We start from the raw sequence: 17,511 nt of genomic DNA, 5'->3' as shown, positions 1-17,511 counted from the left end.
GGGTGGGTTTGGCTATGGAACAGAGGCAATGCATATGTTCTAAAAGATGATTGGGAAAGAGGGCACAGGTAAGGAGCCCAAACCATTAGTTTATATAATGCCTAGTGTTCAGCACTCAGCTTTAATCCCAGGTCTCCCTCCATCTGTAAGAGTGCCACGTCATCAGCTGGCAGGGCTCCCATCTTTCCTGGGGAAGCCAAACTGCTCACTGGGGAGTAATCCCCCCAGAAGAGCTGGTTTGCAGCGAGTGCCACACACACGGCAGAGGAGCCTCTGCAGCAATGGCATGGGGGGCACGTGTGAAAGTGTGAAGTGAGGCCATGTCCTGCTTTGGTACCTGGCCCCTGGAACCTGCTGTGCCTTCTCAGCGGGCTGCTCTGTGCTAGAGACTGCCCCGGAACACACGGCTCCCCCCCTTCCAAAGGGAACTGTGTTAATAGGCAGGACACAAATGCACCCAAGTCTTCCATGTATTTGCTCCTTGGCTGCAGGAAAGGCCCAGGGTGCCATAAGCCTGTCAGAAAACTTCATCTGGCCGAAGGAGAGGACAAATAGTGAACTGCCAGGGTTATCCAGCCTCCACCTTCCCTGCAAGGCAACACAGCCACACAAGTGGGTTCGAGGATGTGGCTGCTGCTGTTCTGATGAAGTAAATTCCTCTCCCTCCCTCCTTCCCTGCAAATGTGAATAGCTTTTTATCCTATCTTGAAAAGAAAGCAGATGCAAATGTAGATCAGGTACTTTCAGCAGTTTAAGTGCTCTTTGAGGTTGGGAAGAAGAAATCTGATTAGGGTTACAGCTGTTTCATTTCCTGACAGATGCACAGGGTGTTGTGTGCTGGTGAACTGCGGATGTACACACACACAGCAGCCTCGTTTTGTATCAGTGGCATAACCACACAGCAGCCGGCATGTTCGGAACTCCTTGTCCTGGACACCCTGCCAAAATATGCTTTATGCAGAATTTTCTGTGAACCAGCCTGTAGTGTGTTTGTGTGTGTGCATGCATATAAATTTGTGTGTGTTTTCTTTGGTTGACAGGGCCTTTGTTGTTGAACTTTTTGTTGCTGGAGTGGGGCAGTGTGCTGTAAACAAGTACAGCTAATTATAAAGCACTTGTATAAAAAATGATTTGCATTTGTACAAACAGTACTAGTAAAAGTGCCCGTGCAAGAGTACCACAAGTACCCAAATAAGCCCAGCTCTGAATGGAAGAACTCTTTTCTTTCTTGCAACCACAGCTAAAAAGCTGTTTATAACTAAATGCTGAGGTGGTGTAATTTTCTTTTCTAGGAACTTGGAATACGAATTCCTAGACCACTGGGACACGGACCAAGCAGATTCATCCCTGAGAAGGAGGTGTGGTAGTGTTTTCAAGTACATAGTGAACTTTATGCTTTTAAGGAACATCATTTTAGTAGCAGCCCACAGTGGTTTCAGGACAGCTGCTGATCTGCAAAACATTTTCAGGAGTGATCACATTCAGTCCTGAGACTTTGGCCACAGTTCTAGTGTACAGAACAGTGAGAGCCTTGGGGAGCTTTGGAATAGTTATGACCCCTCCCATGCTGCTATCTAGTATGAGAGAAACCCAATACTGTTTCCTTGTGAACATCCGGATGTAATTTCCTACTGGTCCACAAGGTACCTGCCCCTCTGCTCTGGGATTGCTTTTTCTTGAGCTGCCTGTACCACTCTGAAGAATCTGAGAAGCTTCAGAGTGCTGTGGATGAGCATTTCTGCTGCTTCTCTCCTGATTGTCTGGTAAGAGAATTTGGAGCAGAGGAAAAGTTAGTAATATGCCTGTGGTTTTCTAGGAATTTTAGTCTTCTTCAATTTCCTTTTTTTTCTCTTGTCATCTTAGCCAGCTTTTTGCTTCTTACCCTTTTTTCCCCATAGTAAAAGTGATGATTCAATTAGCTTTTAGTTATAATAAACTAAGATTAACCTGGGGTATCCAAGAAAGTGAAGGTGAGACAGTTAAAAATGAGAAGTCAGTGTTGTATTAGAGAGAGACTAAAGCCAAAAATCTCCTTTTGCTGGTATAACCACTTGTGATCTCCTAAATGAGAGGTATTACAGGGATTTAATGTGCCTTATGTGCACTGATTTAATGCCAGTAATAGATTTATAGTATAATTCCTTGCACTTGGGGCCTCTGGGTTCTGTGGTAATGTATTTATTTGCTATTTTATTGGTGGTACTTGGACAATATTGCTCATTGCTCCTTCTCTCCAATCAGACAATTCAGGTGGGAAAGGAGGACGCCACGATGCACACGCTATTTGCAGAGTCTTTTGCCACGCTGGGCCGACTGGACAATGTCACCTTGGTGATGGTTTTCCACCCGCAGTATCTCGAAAGCTTTCTAAAAACTCAGCACTATCTCCTGCAAATGGATGGCCCGCTCCCGCTCCATTACCGGCACTACATCGGGATAATGGTACGCACCCGGCAGAAACCGCCACGCTGGCCGCGGCTCCAGCCCTGTCTGACAGCAGCTGTTGCTGTGTTTTGCAGTTTCTAGCTGGAAAGGCATTTCACCAGCAGCTAAGTAGCTTTGTTGGTGTCTGGAAAAGCAGAGTAGCTTTGTTGGTGTCTGCTTTACAGATGGTTTCAGAAGATCAGCACTTTATGTTCATAGATTTGGTAGGACTGTAAGAAAAAGGGGAAAAGCATGCTGTAGAAATGAGATAATTTGTTTGTTATTGGCTTCCTTACTATCTCAGAAACTGTTTCTCAAGAAAGCTTGTTTTTGTATCTGTGTCCTGTCACATACACTTCTCTTTAATTCAATAGTTGGTCCCACTGTGCATTTCTGAATATGTAAATTCTGAGCAAGTTTTCTGCCAAAAGTGGTTGATTTCTAACTTTTAATCTGCCAGTTCAATGATCTTTGCTTGCTGAAGTTGAATTAAAGTTTTGGGCTGTGTCTTAATTTGATGTAGAAAAGGTTGGAGTAAATGATACTGGGCCTTTCTTTGCTGAGAAGCTGCCCGTAGTCTCTCTTGCCATATGCAATCTAAAACCTGCTTTTTGATTGTTGCTGGTAAAGATGCAGCTAGAGACAGCTTCTTCCCCCTGGGGAGTAGGATGCAGTATGGATTACTTGCTTCAGGACATGCAATAAATCCATGCCTGTATTTCTCCCTGGGTATAGGCATGTTGCACCTGTAGCCAGCATAACGATGGTGTGTATGAACAAGGGATATTTATGTTGCAAGAACAATAATCAAAACAAGCTGATGTGTTAATCTCAGAAATCTTTTTTTACTTGAGTCTTTGATCAGTGCAAGTCTTATTCCTGGATGTTTTGAGGAAATGATACCTCATGGTATTTGTCATGAAGTACTAACTTTCTGTAATTGTTTTCTGTATCACACTGTTTTCCCTTCTAGGCTGCAGCACGACATCAGTGCTCTTACCTTGTTAACCTCCATGTGAATGACTTCCTTCATGTCGGTGGAGACCCGAAATGGTTGAATGGTCTGGAAAATGCACCTCAAAAATTGCAAAATTTAGGAGAACTGAACAAAATGTTGGCTCACCGACCCTGGCTTATCACCAAGGAACATATTGAGGTAGGTCTTTCATGGAGTAATGTGAATGTCCCCTTTTTTCAGTAAAGCAATCACAGATTCTTGGGATTCAGAGCCAGACAGGGTGAAAGATGTTCTGTGGTATGACTTTGATTTCAGTGCTACATCACTGCATGATTTAGTATCACTTGTGCCCTGTTGTATAAAACTAACAGGATAACTGCTGTTAAATGAGTAAAAAATTCAATTTACAACACCCTGAAATTTCTCTGTCATGTTGGAATTCTGTTGGTGCAGTGACGAGGTGCTCAGGTGTGCACCTCCCTCCTCAAGCTGTGTGCTTTCAGTAGCCAGAATCCCCGGGTGTTTCTGAGATGCTGCCAGCGGTCAGGCAGAATACCAGCCACCACATTTTTGTCTGGCTTGCTGCCAGTTCAAGTGATAAGTTTTCGGGTGGGATGGAGAGAACAGGCTGGCAGAGCTGCCCAGGGGAGTGGTGGTGGTACAGGACAGCCAGGACTGCAGCACCAACAAACCACTAAGAGGCTGCTTCTTCCACCCCTTCTGCTCTCCTCTGTGCCTGTAGCAAGGAGCATGTGGGTGCTGGGACTTCCTCCGTGCTGCCTGGCCGGGTGAGAGGTGGTGGCAGGTCCAGCTGAGGCAGGACGCTGTGCTGTGGGGGAGGGCGCACGCTCTGCCAGAAGGCCCCAAACCTCCCACACTTTCCTGCCTGAAGGGGAAGTTGGGGTTTGAAGCTTCTTGTCGAATCTAGAGCATTCCACCCACAGGGACAAGATGGAGGGAGCCTGTGCCAGGTTTTTATACAGCCGATCTGCCTGGGAGTTGCCTGGGTTTTCAGATGCTGTAAAGACCAGTGGTTGCACCTTCATCAGAGGTGTGAAATTTCAATGCAAGTCGGTATGGCCTCGACAGAAACCACATGGTGCAAAACAGAAACCCCAACTTACTCAATTGCCCAGGGACAGAGAGGGGAGAGAAGCTGTGTCCTTTGTGGCGTAACCACACGGGTCTGTGTCTGGCAGGTCACTGAGCACACTAATGGCAGCAGAGAGTTAGGAAGCATGTTTGGATGTCAGAAAAGTAATTTTACCTGACAAAGAAATGTGTTGATAAACTGCGTTAAGGTGGGGTCAAATGAATTACTTTAATACGTTTGTCTTGCATTATTTTTAAAGCAACTTCTGAAGACAGAAGAGAACAGCTGGTCCCTGGCAGAGCTGATCCATGCAGTCGTTCTCCTTACACACTACCACTCCCTTGCTTCCTTCACATTTGGCTGTGGGATCAGCCCAGAGATCGACTGTGAAGGGGGTCACACCTTCAGGCCCCCCTCAGTCAGTAACTATTGCATATGTGATATAACAAATGGTTACCACGGGGTGGATGAAATCCATGCCAGCCCAGCTGGAAGTATTCCAGTAAGTGTCTGTCTGAACAAACAACCTCTTCCAACAGTAGTAGTAATTTCTTTGTAAACTTAATACGTGGCCTGTCTCTTTTCATTCTTTTGAGAGTGGGATTGATGAGCCTAATCCAGGTGTGGGTATTGAAAAAATGCATTTAGAAGGAGCTGAAATGATACTGGGAAGCTGGGGAAATCTACCAAAGGGAGAAGCAGACACAATCTCTGTTGTCTTTGTTTTTCTGCCTGTCATGCATAAAGGTGAACTGTGATGAGTCCCAGCCTCAGCTAGTTCATGACATGTGTCCTGAGCAGCAGTGGCCAGGAATGCTTTTTTCATCGGTGCAGTGGAAAGTTGGCTCTTCCCTTGATTTCAGGCTCTGACTTTTTTTGCCTGGAGGTGTTTGTCATGCATCACACAAGGGACCATTTTTAACGGATCATTCACAACTTTGAGACTCTCCTTAAAACACTCTCTCCTGCCTGCAGCTGTTATGCTGATCTGGACTTGTTTTCCCTTGGTGAAAAGAATTATGTGAACTAAGTGTTGGTTTAAGAACAGCCATGAGGGTATTCTCACTGCAAGATCCTTGCCTGTGATATTTTACTGCAGTGGTGTGGGTGGCATTTAAATTTGTTTGATGGAGCTTGCTGGCTCTCTGAAGGACCAAACTGCAAAAGGCAGGGAGGAAAGGGGCAGAACTGTATAAATTAAAGATAATTTTACTCTACTTTGGTGCTGATGAATGTTGACAAGATCAATTACTGAATTCTTGTGGTGTTAAAACAACTCTTGTGAAAGACGATTATCTTGCACTGGCTTTCTTTTGAGGCTTCCTTAAATCTACATTTATACTCACCTTCCTTTTTCCTTCAATGTTTCTTCTTTGTGAGCAGAGGAGGAGAAAAATACAGTTGGGTGGTAAATTGTGGTTACTTCCTCTATCAGAATTTCTGTTACAGCTCCTTGTTTTTCAGTTGCTGAACATTTAGACTAAGAGAAACTAATTTTAGTGTGAGAACAACTAGTTCCAAAATGCTGTGATTTTTAAATCATGCTCAAAATACCAGGGTCTAATTAAGAAAAGATGATGACTAAATGTAAACCATTGTGTCAGTACAGGTTTCTTTCAAAAACTGTGTTCCTTGAAATATCTTTATTTAAAGATGTAAAGGACTTCAGTTGTGTTTAAACTTCTTGGCTTGGCAATTTCTGCCATCATTGTCGGTTCCTGTTGCATGAAATTGAAACGTCTTTCTCTTCTTTTTAGTCTACAGAGTCTGTCTGTGAAGTTGAAGCTCTTATGGAGAAGATGAAGCAGCTGCAGGAGTGCAGAGATGAAGAGGAAGCCAGCCAAGAAGAGATGGCCACGCGTTTTGAAAGAGAGAAGAGAGAAAGCATGTTTGTGTGCTCTTCAGGTAGTGCAGATGTAGTCTGTATATGTATTTATTAAGACTTTTCCAAATTATGTGTGGAAATACTCCTGCAAAAGGGGAAAGAAGTGCTATTAGATGTCACAGAAACATTACCATTTCTTTGAAGGAATCAAGATTAGGGATGCCTTGTTTTCTCTCAGGAACACTTAAAAGCAAAGTAGTGCCAAGATATGTGGCTGCTCGCAGACACACCAAAACACACTCTGACCAAAATTGTGTTTATTAGAAATCTCCAGAAGAAATGGACTCTCTCTCTTGAGAGTTTTAGAAGTTTCACAGGAGATTTAAACATCTTGCAAGATGCTCTAAAAACAATACACTTGACATGCTTTGCTATTTAAGTGTATGAAACATTACTTTTCAGTTAACTGAGAGACAATACTTAATCTATTAAAAGTTTAGGGTTGTAATGGGCTCTTCAATACAATTTCCTCTAAGACATACTTGGCATGAGAGTCTCAGAAGTCTCTCTTTTAATAAGCTCTCTGTTCCAAACCAGGTTTTTCCCCTGACAGTTTTACAGACCAAGTCTTTGAGTTAGGGGGAATACGTCCCCCAGATTCAGGGGATAGGGTGAAGACTGCAGTACAACAGAAGGGCAAAAAAGATGTTTGTCTGTAAGAAAAAAAACGGAGTGTTTTTCATGGAGTTGCTTCTGAACACCATAGCTGCAGTCACAGAACTGTACCAGAGAATCTTAATGCAGGTAGTCCAGTGAAAATGGTTTTTTTATTAAAAAAGCACAGAGACCCATTCTTCTGCAGGTGTTCTGCTCATACACTTCCAATTTGTTCTTTCCAAATTGTGTGAAATTCTATTTGACATTAACAGAAGATGAAGAATCTGCAGCAACAAGAGATGTGTCTCGCCACTTTGAGGATACGAGCTATGGTTACAAGGACTTCTCCAGACACGGAATGCACGTGCCCACCTTTCGTGTTCAGGTAAAAGGCTGGGGGCTGCCATCTGGAGGCTTAGGGAACAACCTGCTCACTGTGCCAGATACCAGATACCAAACCTGGAAATGGCTGTGTTCTCACTGCCCCTGTGGGTGAGGCTTAAATTAAGCCAGCAAAGGAACAACCCCCACCCCCACTGGACTATCTGCCCTGGGATCTTTAACTATACTAAAGCTCTGGATCTTCACAAGTTCATTTCTGAAATGCTCCATTCTGCATTTTTACTTATTCTAAGGATTATTCCTGGGAAGACCATGGCTATTCCTTGGTTAATCGTCTTTATCCAGATGTGGGACAACTACTTGATGAGAAGTTCCATATTGCTTATAATCTGACTTACAATACAATGGCCATGCACAAAGATGTGGATACCTCAATGCTAAGACGAGCTATTTGGAACTATATTCATTGTATGTTTGGAATAAGGTCAGTTTTACTGCTTTTGTTCTAAACACATTGGCTTTTATTGCTTGGGTTGAACCAGAACTATTTATTAAGCAAGCATGCCTGTATTTTTAAACATAATTTTGTTTATGGGGGAGGGCCACTAGTGTTACACTTACCCAATAATTTGTTTTGCCATAGGAACTTAGAAACAATGCAAGTGAAATAACTGCTGATAGAAAATGAAAGTGTTTTTCTTTCAATTCCAAACAGATACGATGATTATGACTATGGTGAAATTAATCAGTTGTTGGACCGCAGCTTTAAAGTTTATATCAAGACTGTGGTTTGCACTCCTGAAAAGACCACAAAAAGAATGTATGATAGCTTCTGGAGACAGTTTGAACACTCTGAGAAGGTACGGTTGGTGTGCGTGCTGAGGGACAGCCACGGGCCCCAGATCAGTGTCTCCCTGGCAGCCACACAGCTTAAGCTTTAGCTGGTGCTCCTGGGGTTCTGTTCACAGTCAAGTCATTGGGAAGTGTCGTGTTCCCAGGCTGAAATAATCTCCACTTTCCTCTTGCCTGTGTGCTGGCTAACAGCTGACATGGAGTGGGCAAGCTCTGAGCAGTACAGGGGGTTAGACATGAGAATGGTACAGCTTCACCTCAACTGCAGTCAGTACTGCCTGTATCCCAGAGAGGCAGGAAAGTGGTGCACGATCCATCCATCCCTTGGCAGCAGACCTGGAACAGCTCTCTGGCTGGCCCAGGGTCTTTCCAGTCCCCTGGTCCTTCTGGCATGGATAGCCCCAAAACAGTTTTTTTTCAAAGCCTAAAAGCTCTGCTGCTGGGTTACAGCCTGAATTACACCTCCCAGTCATATTTCCTGCTGTCAACTCCCAGATATTGAATCCATTAAGTTTATATCCTTCAGTTTTTCTTTGGAAAGGTATTTCTTGGCCTCACTTAAAGTCAATGCTAAAACCTAAAGCAGCAGAAATCATTCATGCTCATATTAATAAAGGCTCGAGTTCTTGATAAACCCCTTAAAGCAGGGTCCTGTAACTACAATGATTTAAGATTGTTCAAGTAAACCACTGCCTATGTTTTGGTTAGACTAATTGTGATAGATGAGCTTTCCAAGCACACAGATCCTTCTTTAAAGCCCAAAACTTTGCATCTCCATAGCCATAAAAAGCCAAGGCTCATTCAAGTATGTGTCATTGAACGCAATAACCATACATCCTCACAGATATCATGCAAATGAAACCACACACAAACTTACATGGCAGAGCAAACTCAGAGCAACCTGCTGTCAGTGAAAAAATACTTTCACACCCTACCCCCAACAAATTTCTGATTTCATCTTCAAAGAAATGCAGTAAAGGCATTTAGAAGATGATCTGGGAAACTAAAATTCTTAGCTCCAGTAGCTACTGAACACCTGTGTCCCAGTAGAGATAGTTTATGACACTTGAGCGTTTTTCTGGTGCTTCACCTTGGCCAACCACTCTGTGTTGTTCAGGTGGAAGCTGCCTGTGTGTTTCTCTCTCAGTCCCCAGGGGCAAATGTCCTTATCATCTCTACCTTTGCTAGCACCCCGCTCTGCTCCACAGATATTCACTGCCCTTCTGCCTTTAATCATTAGCCTCATTGAAATTGAATAAGCTGTGCATATTGTGCTGGCGAAGAAGAGCTTGTGTGCTTGAAAGCTTGTCTATTTTTTCCAGCTAAACCAGCTGAAGTCTGGTAAAAGATGATTTCGTCTCCCTATGGCCCTGGCCCTTTGTAAGTGTGCCCGTGAGCCAGTGCCACAGTACCGAGTGTGGCATTGGTTCCTCTGCCCCTCTCAGTGAGCTCCATAGTAAAGTCTGGCAGGTGACACAGGCAGTGCTCCCCTGCTGCTACTGCACCAGCACAACACCCAGAGCCCCCAGGCTTCCTTTGGCTGCAGCACATGGTGGTGAGCACGGTGCTAAAGCAGAACTTCTTCTCTCTCCTGAAGGTCCATGTAAATTTGCTTCTGGTAGAAGCTCGGATGCAAGCCGAACTACTTTATGCTCTGAGAGCTATTACTCGCTATATGACCTGATGTCTCTGGCTGCCTGTCGACGTTGGAATGTTCTGCAGCTGCAGTATGGCAGAGGAAGATACGAAGCCTCAGGACCAACAGTAGCTATAAGTTAAGATGCCCATTGTGCCATAACTCCTTTAGTTTCAGCTATTTCCATGTTTGGAATATCACTGCTGCCTCTGGGCAGCGAACGCTTGGCAGTTGACAGACAGGGTTGTGCAGAAGTGCTGCCTGCTCATGGTATTTTGGCTTTAGACAGCCCGGGACATTCTCTGAACTTGTGGCAATATAGCAAACCATAGATACATAGATCTTGTGTTAAGGCAAAGACTGCGGGAGTCGGAGTGTGAAAAGAACGGGACTGGATGACATTTGCTTTCCCTACAAGAATAATTTTAGAAAATCTTGATGCTGCTATTTGTGCAGGTGGGGTGAACAGACCCAGGCTGTTCCAGTTGAGGTAGAAGTGAAAGTGAGCACTGCTATTGTCTGAGCCTTTACTGTGTGTGGTTTCAAAAAAGCCTTGTTATTTAGTTTCCCTGTTTAATCAGAACTAAACCTCTTCTGTCCACACTGATAATTTGAAAGATAGCAGTCAATTTTCTCAACTAGTTTAGCCTTAAAAACAGGATGTTTGTTCAGCATGATTTTGTGAGCTCCAAAGTGCAATGGTCTTCCTATGGAAAGAAGGGGACTGCAGTCCTCAGAGCTTCTTAGAGATCTACCTACACAAAGTGTCGAGTAGCTTCTTGTCCTCCTTTTCATGGATGAACCAAGAAGAAGCTAGGAAAAGGTGTGGGAATGTTGTTCTAGACTGCCAAACAGTCCTACTGTATTACATGCCCAACGCTGGTCTTAATGATTTTTGCAGTTGCTTAAATAACTAGGCTAAAAAAACATCTATTTTTAGTAAATCAAAACGTGATTAAAATGCTGACGTTTAATATACAGTGGTTTTGGAAAACACATGAATACTTTTGTATGAGTGTGAATTGCTTTTTAAATTTGTCAGTATTACTGGTATTTTTGAAATAAAGGTAACAACTTTTTCTCTTGGTGTTTCTGTGTCATTTAACTTTAGGCTTCTGTTCTTACTGATTCCAAGACCATTTAAAATGTTTGAAACAGTAACTGAGCAAACAGTTAAAATCATGAGCCATGGATTTTTTTAACTGAGTCCAAAATTATGGGAGAAGTTTAAAAACAGAGCTAGAGCTTCACTAACTGTTGTTGGAACACCTCTTCTGTACTGCTGATATTTTCACCCATTTGGACAAAGCTCTCAAGCACAAGGTGTGATTCTTGGGGTGTCTGGTGCATGGCCAGGAGTTGGACTTGATTATGGTGATGGGGCCTTCCCAACTCAGCTGATTCCATGATTTTCTGTGATTCTTTGAAATGGATTTTCCCAAGCCCATAAGCAGTTTAATTTCTGTCCTCTGGCCCGGGTCTCAGCTCAGATTGGTTTCTCTTTCTACAGAACTTTCTGAGAACAGTTTTAAGTTTACAGTCCAATAAGCTAAAATATCTAAAAAGATCTTGGGGAGAAAGATTAATAAACTGTCAAAAATTGTGACTAACAGGAAGCATCTGGTGCTTCCTCTTAACTGAAAATACAGGATTTTTAATGTTCCAAAAACAGAGCAAAACTTTCCTGTCTTAAGGGCATTGTACAGCTGAGCTGTGCCTTTCCAGTCTGTGAACAGTTTCTGCAGTGCTTGAGTCTCCAGGTGCTTTCTGAGGTCAAAGGTAGACATGAATTTTTCCAAGAAACCTAAACTGGCCGTTTCCATCCTATGCTCTCAGCCACATCCAAGTGCCCTCTCACTTTTCAAGCAGTAAACACTGCAGTGGATCTGTGTGTGAGTGGCTTCTTCTGGTCACAGCTGCCATCAGAGCACAAGCCATGACCTACAGACAATCCCGACTCCCTGCCCAGTACTCCCGGGCAGCTCAGGCAGAGCCCCAGCTCATGGCTGTGAAGTGCAGCAGCCTCTCATGTACCTCAGCTGTGGTGCTGGCAGCTCTCCCCTGGGGAGAACAGGAATGGGCTTCTGGACACCAGAGAGCTGCTGCACTGAGGTCTGTGGCAGAGATACCCAAATGGTAAATGATGCCATAAGAACACACCTGAAATCCAGCATTCAGTGGCTGCTTCTTACTGCTCACAAGTTTTTCTCCAGGGGAAGACAGAGGCTGGTATATACCCCTCAACGGGAGGGGTGCTCAAGAGTCCTCTGCTACCCTCTCTTCTCAATCAGCTCCTCTGAATGTGCCTCTTCCTGTACAAAGGCCAGAGCTCACACGTGGTGGCTGCCCCAGGATCCCCAGCTCTGCCCAGCTGCAGACACAGTGCTTCAGGCTCTTGTTTACAGTTTGATCAGTAATAACTGACATAATTAGTGTGGTATTTGAACACATCTTAATTGCCCAAGAACCACCTTGACTTGAGCCAGCCATCAGTATCAGCTGCTTTCTGACAGAGATTCAGCCCTTGTCAATTCTGATTAATCCTGCTAACAGGGCTTAGCCACAGAGGCCTTTTCCAGTGCCTCCGCCCTGCCCTGCTGTCCTGGGGTGACAGGACATTTTCATGCTTTGTATCCCAATCGTGTATTCCTGTTCCCGTGCTCTCAGTTTGTTTTGTCTATAGCCGTGTCCCTCCCCCGGCTGCTTGCTATGGCTTGCTGCTGCTAGCTTTAGGCCTGCTTCGCTTGCTCTGCTCGCTTGCTTTTTTTTTTGTTTTTTCTTTGCTTGCCTTATTTTGCCATTTTTCTATTTTTGTTTTTCCCTTCCTTCCTCCCCTTCCCTGAAGACATCGGACCTGCTTCGGACCTTGATTCGGGAACGTCAAGGAACTCCTCCGGAGTCTGCACTACAGAGAAGCTCAGCACCCTCCTCAGCACTGAGACTGCCCAAGCCGTTCGGTCTCTCTCGGACTGGTGAAAACGTTTGTTGTCATCTCGGGCTGTTTTTTCTTGTGTTGGGGAGTGTTTTTTTGTTCTTGCTTAATAAACAAGTTTTTTCCACTTATCCTCCGAGAAAATTCCTCCCGAACCCGGTAGTGGGAAGGGGGAAAGAGTTGTGGGGGGTTTGTTTCCTTTAAGGGGCTCCTTCGGAGATTTTCCCCTAATTTGTCCTAAACCAGGACAATATATTCTTTGGTGGCCCGTACGGGGAAAATCGACCAAACAAAGTAGAAAAAACTTCATTCTAAATAATATTTTGGTCTCAATTGTTTCGTGGGTACATTGGTATGTCTGTTTTTGAAGTTATAATGTCATTTAGATTAAAAGCCTGCCTCTATTTCTAGTCATTAGGGTTTTTTGAAGTTTTAATACCTTTGTAGTCCCTAAGTTTATTTTCTTATCCAGAAATAGCTCCGGTATTGTCCCTAATGCGTAGCTTTTGTAGCAGAGGGGCACTAACCAGAATATTTATCGGGTTGGGCTTGGTTGTGATGATTTGCAAGAGGTTTATAAAAATGTTGTTATCGGTTCCAGAAATGTATGGTTCGTAGTTGTGGCTGTGTACTCAGTTTGTTAGAGGAGAAGCAGGAGAGGAGGCTTTTCAGCCTTTGCTTTCCTTCTTCTCCTCTGAATTATTTACATCTCTATTAGAAAATGTTTAGTTCTCCCTGACTGCCAAAGACACCATCTTTCTAGCATTTAATTTAGTAAGCTTTCTTTATACTGTCTGCAGTTTATATAAGATGAAGGCTGAAATTTCTAGAGGGGCTGGTGAAACTCCTGATTTAAGAGTAAAACCAAGGGTGAGGAGTCCTAAGTGGTGTGGGAAATGAGAGGATATGGGCCAAATTTTAAAGGAGTTTTCTGATCCTATAGTCTGAGACTTTCCATCTGAACAAATTCAGAATCCAGCTGAAGTGGTAAAGTACCTGAAAGAGAAGTACCATAGTAACACTAAAAAAGAAAAGATCATTGCAGTGAGCTGGGCCCTAGCACATGCTTATCGCACCCTACTAGACACTGTAGGGCAGCAGACAGAAGAAAGGGAACAGAGAGATAAGTTAGTTACTATCCCAGTCACTCAGGCTGCAGCCAACATCCCAGGCTCCAGGCCAGTAGTTAAACCAGAGAGTAAGCCTCAACCAATAGCTGTTACTGCTAATACAAAAAGTGGAAAGTGCAAAAGCAAGACTGACCGAAGGGTGGAGGATGATCCAAAAGAAGGACCATCACCAAAATCAGAAACCACACCAAATAGCACAAATTCCAGAACCAATATTGATTCCTTCTCCCTGAAAGACCTTCGAGGCTTAAGGAAAGATTATAGGCGACAGCCCGATAAATCTATAATTAGTTGGCTAGTCCGCCTTTGAGATGCAGCAGGGAAAGCTACCATTCTAGATGACACTGAAGCGAGGCATTTAGGATCCCTGTCACACGATCCTGTAATCGACCAAGGCATGATGAGAGGGGCTAGCCCTCACAGCCTCTGGGAACAGGTCCTGGACAGCGTAGCACAAAGATACCTGTGTGCAGATGACCTCTATATTCAGCAGACACAGTGGAAAACCATAAAACAGGAGATCCAACGCCTGAAAGAGATGACAGTGATAGAGGTCATTTTTTCAGATGACATAACAACTAAAAATCCAGACTTCATACCGTGTACACCTGTAATGTAGAAGAAACTTGTGCGACTTGAGCCACCTAAATACGCTTCTGCTCTAGCAATAATGAAGCGGGATGAAGTATATGAGACTGTACTCGATATGGCGAAGAAGCTTCGAGCATATGCGGATGCTGTACATGGCCCGACTCATGCCAAAATTGCAGCTGTAGAAACACGACTGCAGAAATTAGAAGACAAAATAGAAAAAAGTCGCAAGAAACTCAGGAAAGAGATTAAGGAAGACCTCCTCCAAATCTCAGCTGTACAAATTAGACGCCCTGGTATCCAACGCAAACGTTCCATTGTTGGAGAGAAAAGGTACACCCCACGAGCTGAGTTGTGGTTCTTCTTACGTGAGTCTGGAGAAAACATGAAGAGATGGGATGGGAAGTCTACTGCTGCTCTAGCACAACGAGTGCGTGAATTGAAAGAAAGTAAGAAAAGAGAAACAGCTCCAGTTGCCCGTAGTCGAATTGTCAAGCATAATGATGACGATGATTTGTCGGATCCCCTAGAAAGAACCTCCAAGACATATGTCTCTAGAAAGAAAGATAACCAGGCTTAGAGGGGCCCTGCCTCTAGCCAAGTAGAAGTTAGAAAAAATCGAATCTTTTAGACAGTGTAAGTTCTATGGCCTGGCACATCAGAGCCACAGAAATACAAAACTTTAGTTGATACTAGTTCGCAGTGTACCTTAATGCCTTCAGGACATGTAGAAACAGAACGTATTTCCATTACCGGAGTGACGGGGAGATCACAAGAATTGACTCTGATAGAAGCTGAAGTAAACCTGACCGAGAAAGAGTGGCACAAACATCCAATTGTGACTGGCCCCGAAGCTCCGTGTATTCTGGGCATAGACTATCTCAAGAGTGGCTACTACAAAGACCCTAAAAGACTCAGGTGGGCTTTTAGAATAGCTGCTGTGGAAGCAGAGGGCATTAAGAAATTGAACACCTTGCCTGAATTGTCAGAGAACCCATCTGCAGTAAGACTCCTGAAAGTAAAAGAGCAACAAGTACCTGTTACCACCTCGACAGTGCATCGCCGGCAGTATCGAACAAATCGAGATGCTGTGATCCCCATTCACAAAATAATTCGAGAGTTAGAGAGCCAAAGGGTGGTTAGTAAAACCCACTCACCTTTCAACAGTCCCATTTGGCCTGTACGTAAATCTGAAAGAGAATGGAGATTGACCGTAAATTATCGTGCATTGAATGAAGTGACACCACCACTGAGCGCTGCTGTGCCGGACATGCTGGAACTCCAGTACGAGCTGGAGTCCAAGGCAGCAAAGTGGTACGCCACAATCGATATTGCCAATGCATTTTTCTCCATCCCCCTGGCTACAGAATGCAAGCCTCAGTTTGCTTTCACCTAGAGGGGTGTGCAGTACACCTGGAACCGACTGCCCCAGAAGTAAAAGCACAGTCCCACCATCTGTCATAGACTGATCCAGACTACACTAGAAAAAGGTGAAGCTCCAGAACATTTGCAGTACATTGATGATATCATTGTGTGGGGAAACACAGCAGCAGAAGTGTTCGAGAAAGGAGAAAAAATCATCCAAATTCTCCTGGAAGCCGGCTTTGCCATTAAGAAAAGTAAAGTTAAGGGACCAGCTCAGGAGATCCAGTTCCTGGGAGTGAAGTGGCAAGATGGGCGGCGCCAGATTCCTACCGATGTCATCAACAAAATCACAGCTATGTCCCCACCAACCAATAAGAAAGAAACGCAAGCTTTCTTAAGTGCTATAGGTTTCTGGAAGATGCATATTCCTGAGTATAGTCAGATTGTGAGCCCTCTTTACTTGATTACTCGTAAGAAGAACGACTTCCATTGGGACCCTGAGCAGCAACAAGCTTTTGCCCAGATCAAGCAAGAAATTGCCCATGCAGTAGCCCTTGACCCAGTCAAGACGAGACCAGATGTGAAGAACATGCTCTATTCTGCAGCCGGGAACCATAGCCTGTCCTGGAGCCTTTGGCAGAAAGTGCCTGAAGAGACCCGAAGCCGACCACTAGAATTCTGGAGTCAGAGCTACAAAGGGTCTGAAAGTAACTACACCCCAACAGAAAAAGAAATCTTAACTGCTTATGAAGGAGTCCAAGCTGCTTCAGAAGTGATTGGTACTGAAGTACAACTCTTCCTGGCACCTCGACTACCCGTGCTAGAGTGGATGTTTAGAGGAAAAGTTCCCTCCACCCACCATGCCACCAGTGCTACATGGAGCAAGTGGATTGCCCTCATCACACAGCGTGCCCAAATTGGGAAACTAAATCGTCCTAGGATTTTAGAAGTAATTACAAATTGGCCTGAGAGTGAAAACTTCAAGCTCACTGGTGAAGAAGGAGAAGAGCAAGTAACCCGTGCCGAAGAAGCTCCACCATATAACCAACTGCCGGCAGAAGACATACATTACGCTCTTTTTACTGATAGTTCCTGTCGCCTCGTAAAAATGAACCGGAAGTGGAAAGCAGCCGTATAGAGCCCCACACGACAAGTTGCACAAGCTATCGAAGGAGAAGGTAGATCGAGTCAACTTGCAGAACTCAAAGCTGTTCAATTGGCCCTGAACATCGCTGAAGCAGAAAAGTGGCCAAAACTTTACCTTTATACTGATTCCTAGATGGTAGCCAATGCTCTGTGGGGATGGCTGAAAAGATGGAAAGAGGCGAACTGGCAGCGCAGAAGAAAACCAATTTGGGCTGCTGAAAAATGGAAAGACATCGCTACCCGGCTAGAAAAACTACCTGTAAAGGTTCGCCATGTAGATGCCCATGTCCCTAAAAACAAGGCTAATGAAAAGCAGCAAAACAATCAACAGGTAAATCAAGCCGCAAAAATAAGAGAGTTGAAGATAGATCTTGACTGAGAACACAAAGAAAAGCTGTTCCTAGCACGATGGGCCCATGATGCCTCAGGCCACCAGAGTAGAGATGCCACCTATAAGTAAGCACGAAACCGAAGGGTAAATCTAACCATGGACAGCATTTCTCAAGTTATCCATGACTGTGAGACGTGTGCCGCCATTAAGCAGGCTAAGCGGGTAAAGC

General features: G+C 44.3%; 2 protein-coding genes across 14 annotated transcripts in view; one reads left to right on the top strand and one right to left on the bottom strand.

The window, feature by feature from the left end:
- SESN1 (sestrin 1) overlaps positions 1 to 10,866 on the top strand; it is a 78,719-nt gene extending 67,853 nt beyond the window's left edge. For 5 of the 6 annotated variants that reach the window (XM_068184213.1, XM_068184217.1, XM_068184214.1 and 2 more), the window contains exons 2-10: positions 1,293 to 1,358; positions 2,242 to 2,442; positions 3,398 to 3,580; positions 4,735 to 4,977; positions 6,233 to 6,380; positions 7,230 to 7,342; positions 7,593 to 7,783; positions 8,015 to 8,159; positions 9,749 to 10,866. In XM_068184213.1, coding sequence (XP_068040314.1) covers positions 1,293 to 1,358; positions 2,242 to 2,442; positions 3,398 to 3,580; positions 4,735 to 4,977; positions 6,233 to 6,380; positions 7,230 to 7,342; positions 7,593 to 7,783; positions 8,015 to 8,159; positions 9,749 to 9,835 — 1,377 coding nt within the window. In that variant the 3' untranslated portion in view covers positions 9,836 to 10,866. Of the gene's footprint in view, positions 1 to 1,292; positions 1,359 to 1,643; positions 1,764 to 2,241; positions 2,443 to 3,397; positions 3,581 to 4,734; positions 4,978 to 6,232; positions 6,381 to 7,229; positions 7,343 to 7,592; positions 7,784 to 8,014; positions 8,160 to 9,748 lie in introns of all 6 variants that reach the window. The other variant, XM_068184212.1, reaches the window with a different exon arrangement.
- ARMC2 (armadillo repeat containing 2) overlaps positions 6,086 to 17,511 on the bottom strand; it is a 75,825-nt gene continuing 64,399 nt past the window's right edge. For all 8 annotated transcript variants that reach the window (XM_068184207.1, XM_068184208.1, XM_068184206.1 and 5 more), the window contains one exon: positions 6,086 to 6,445. The gene's annotated coding sequence lies outside the window, so the exon portion shown is untranslated. The remainder of the gene's footprint in view (positions 6,446 to 17,511) is intronic.

Source organism: Anomalospiza imberbis, chromosome 3 (genome assembly GCF_031753505.1).
Source record: "Anomalospiza imberbis isolate Cuckoo-Finch-1a 21T00152 chromosome 3, ASM3175350v1, whole genome shotgun sequence".
Lineage (NCBI taxonomy): Eukaryota > Metazoa > Chordata > Aves > Passeriformes > Viduidae > Anomalospiza > Anomalospiza imberbis.
Note: the sequence above shows the minus strand (reverse complement) of the source record. Positions and strands in the feature narration are given on the sequence as shown.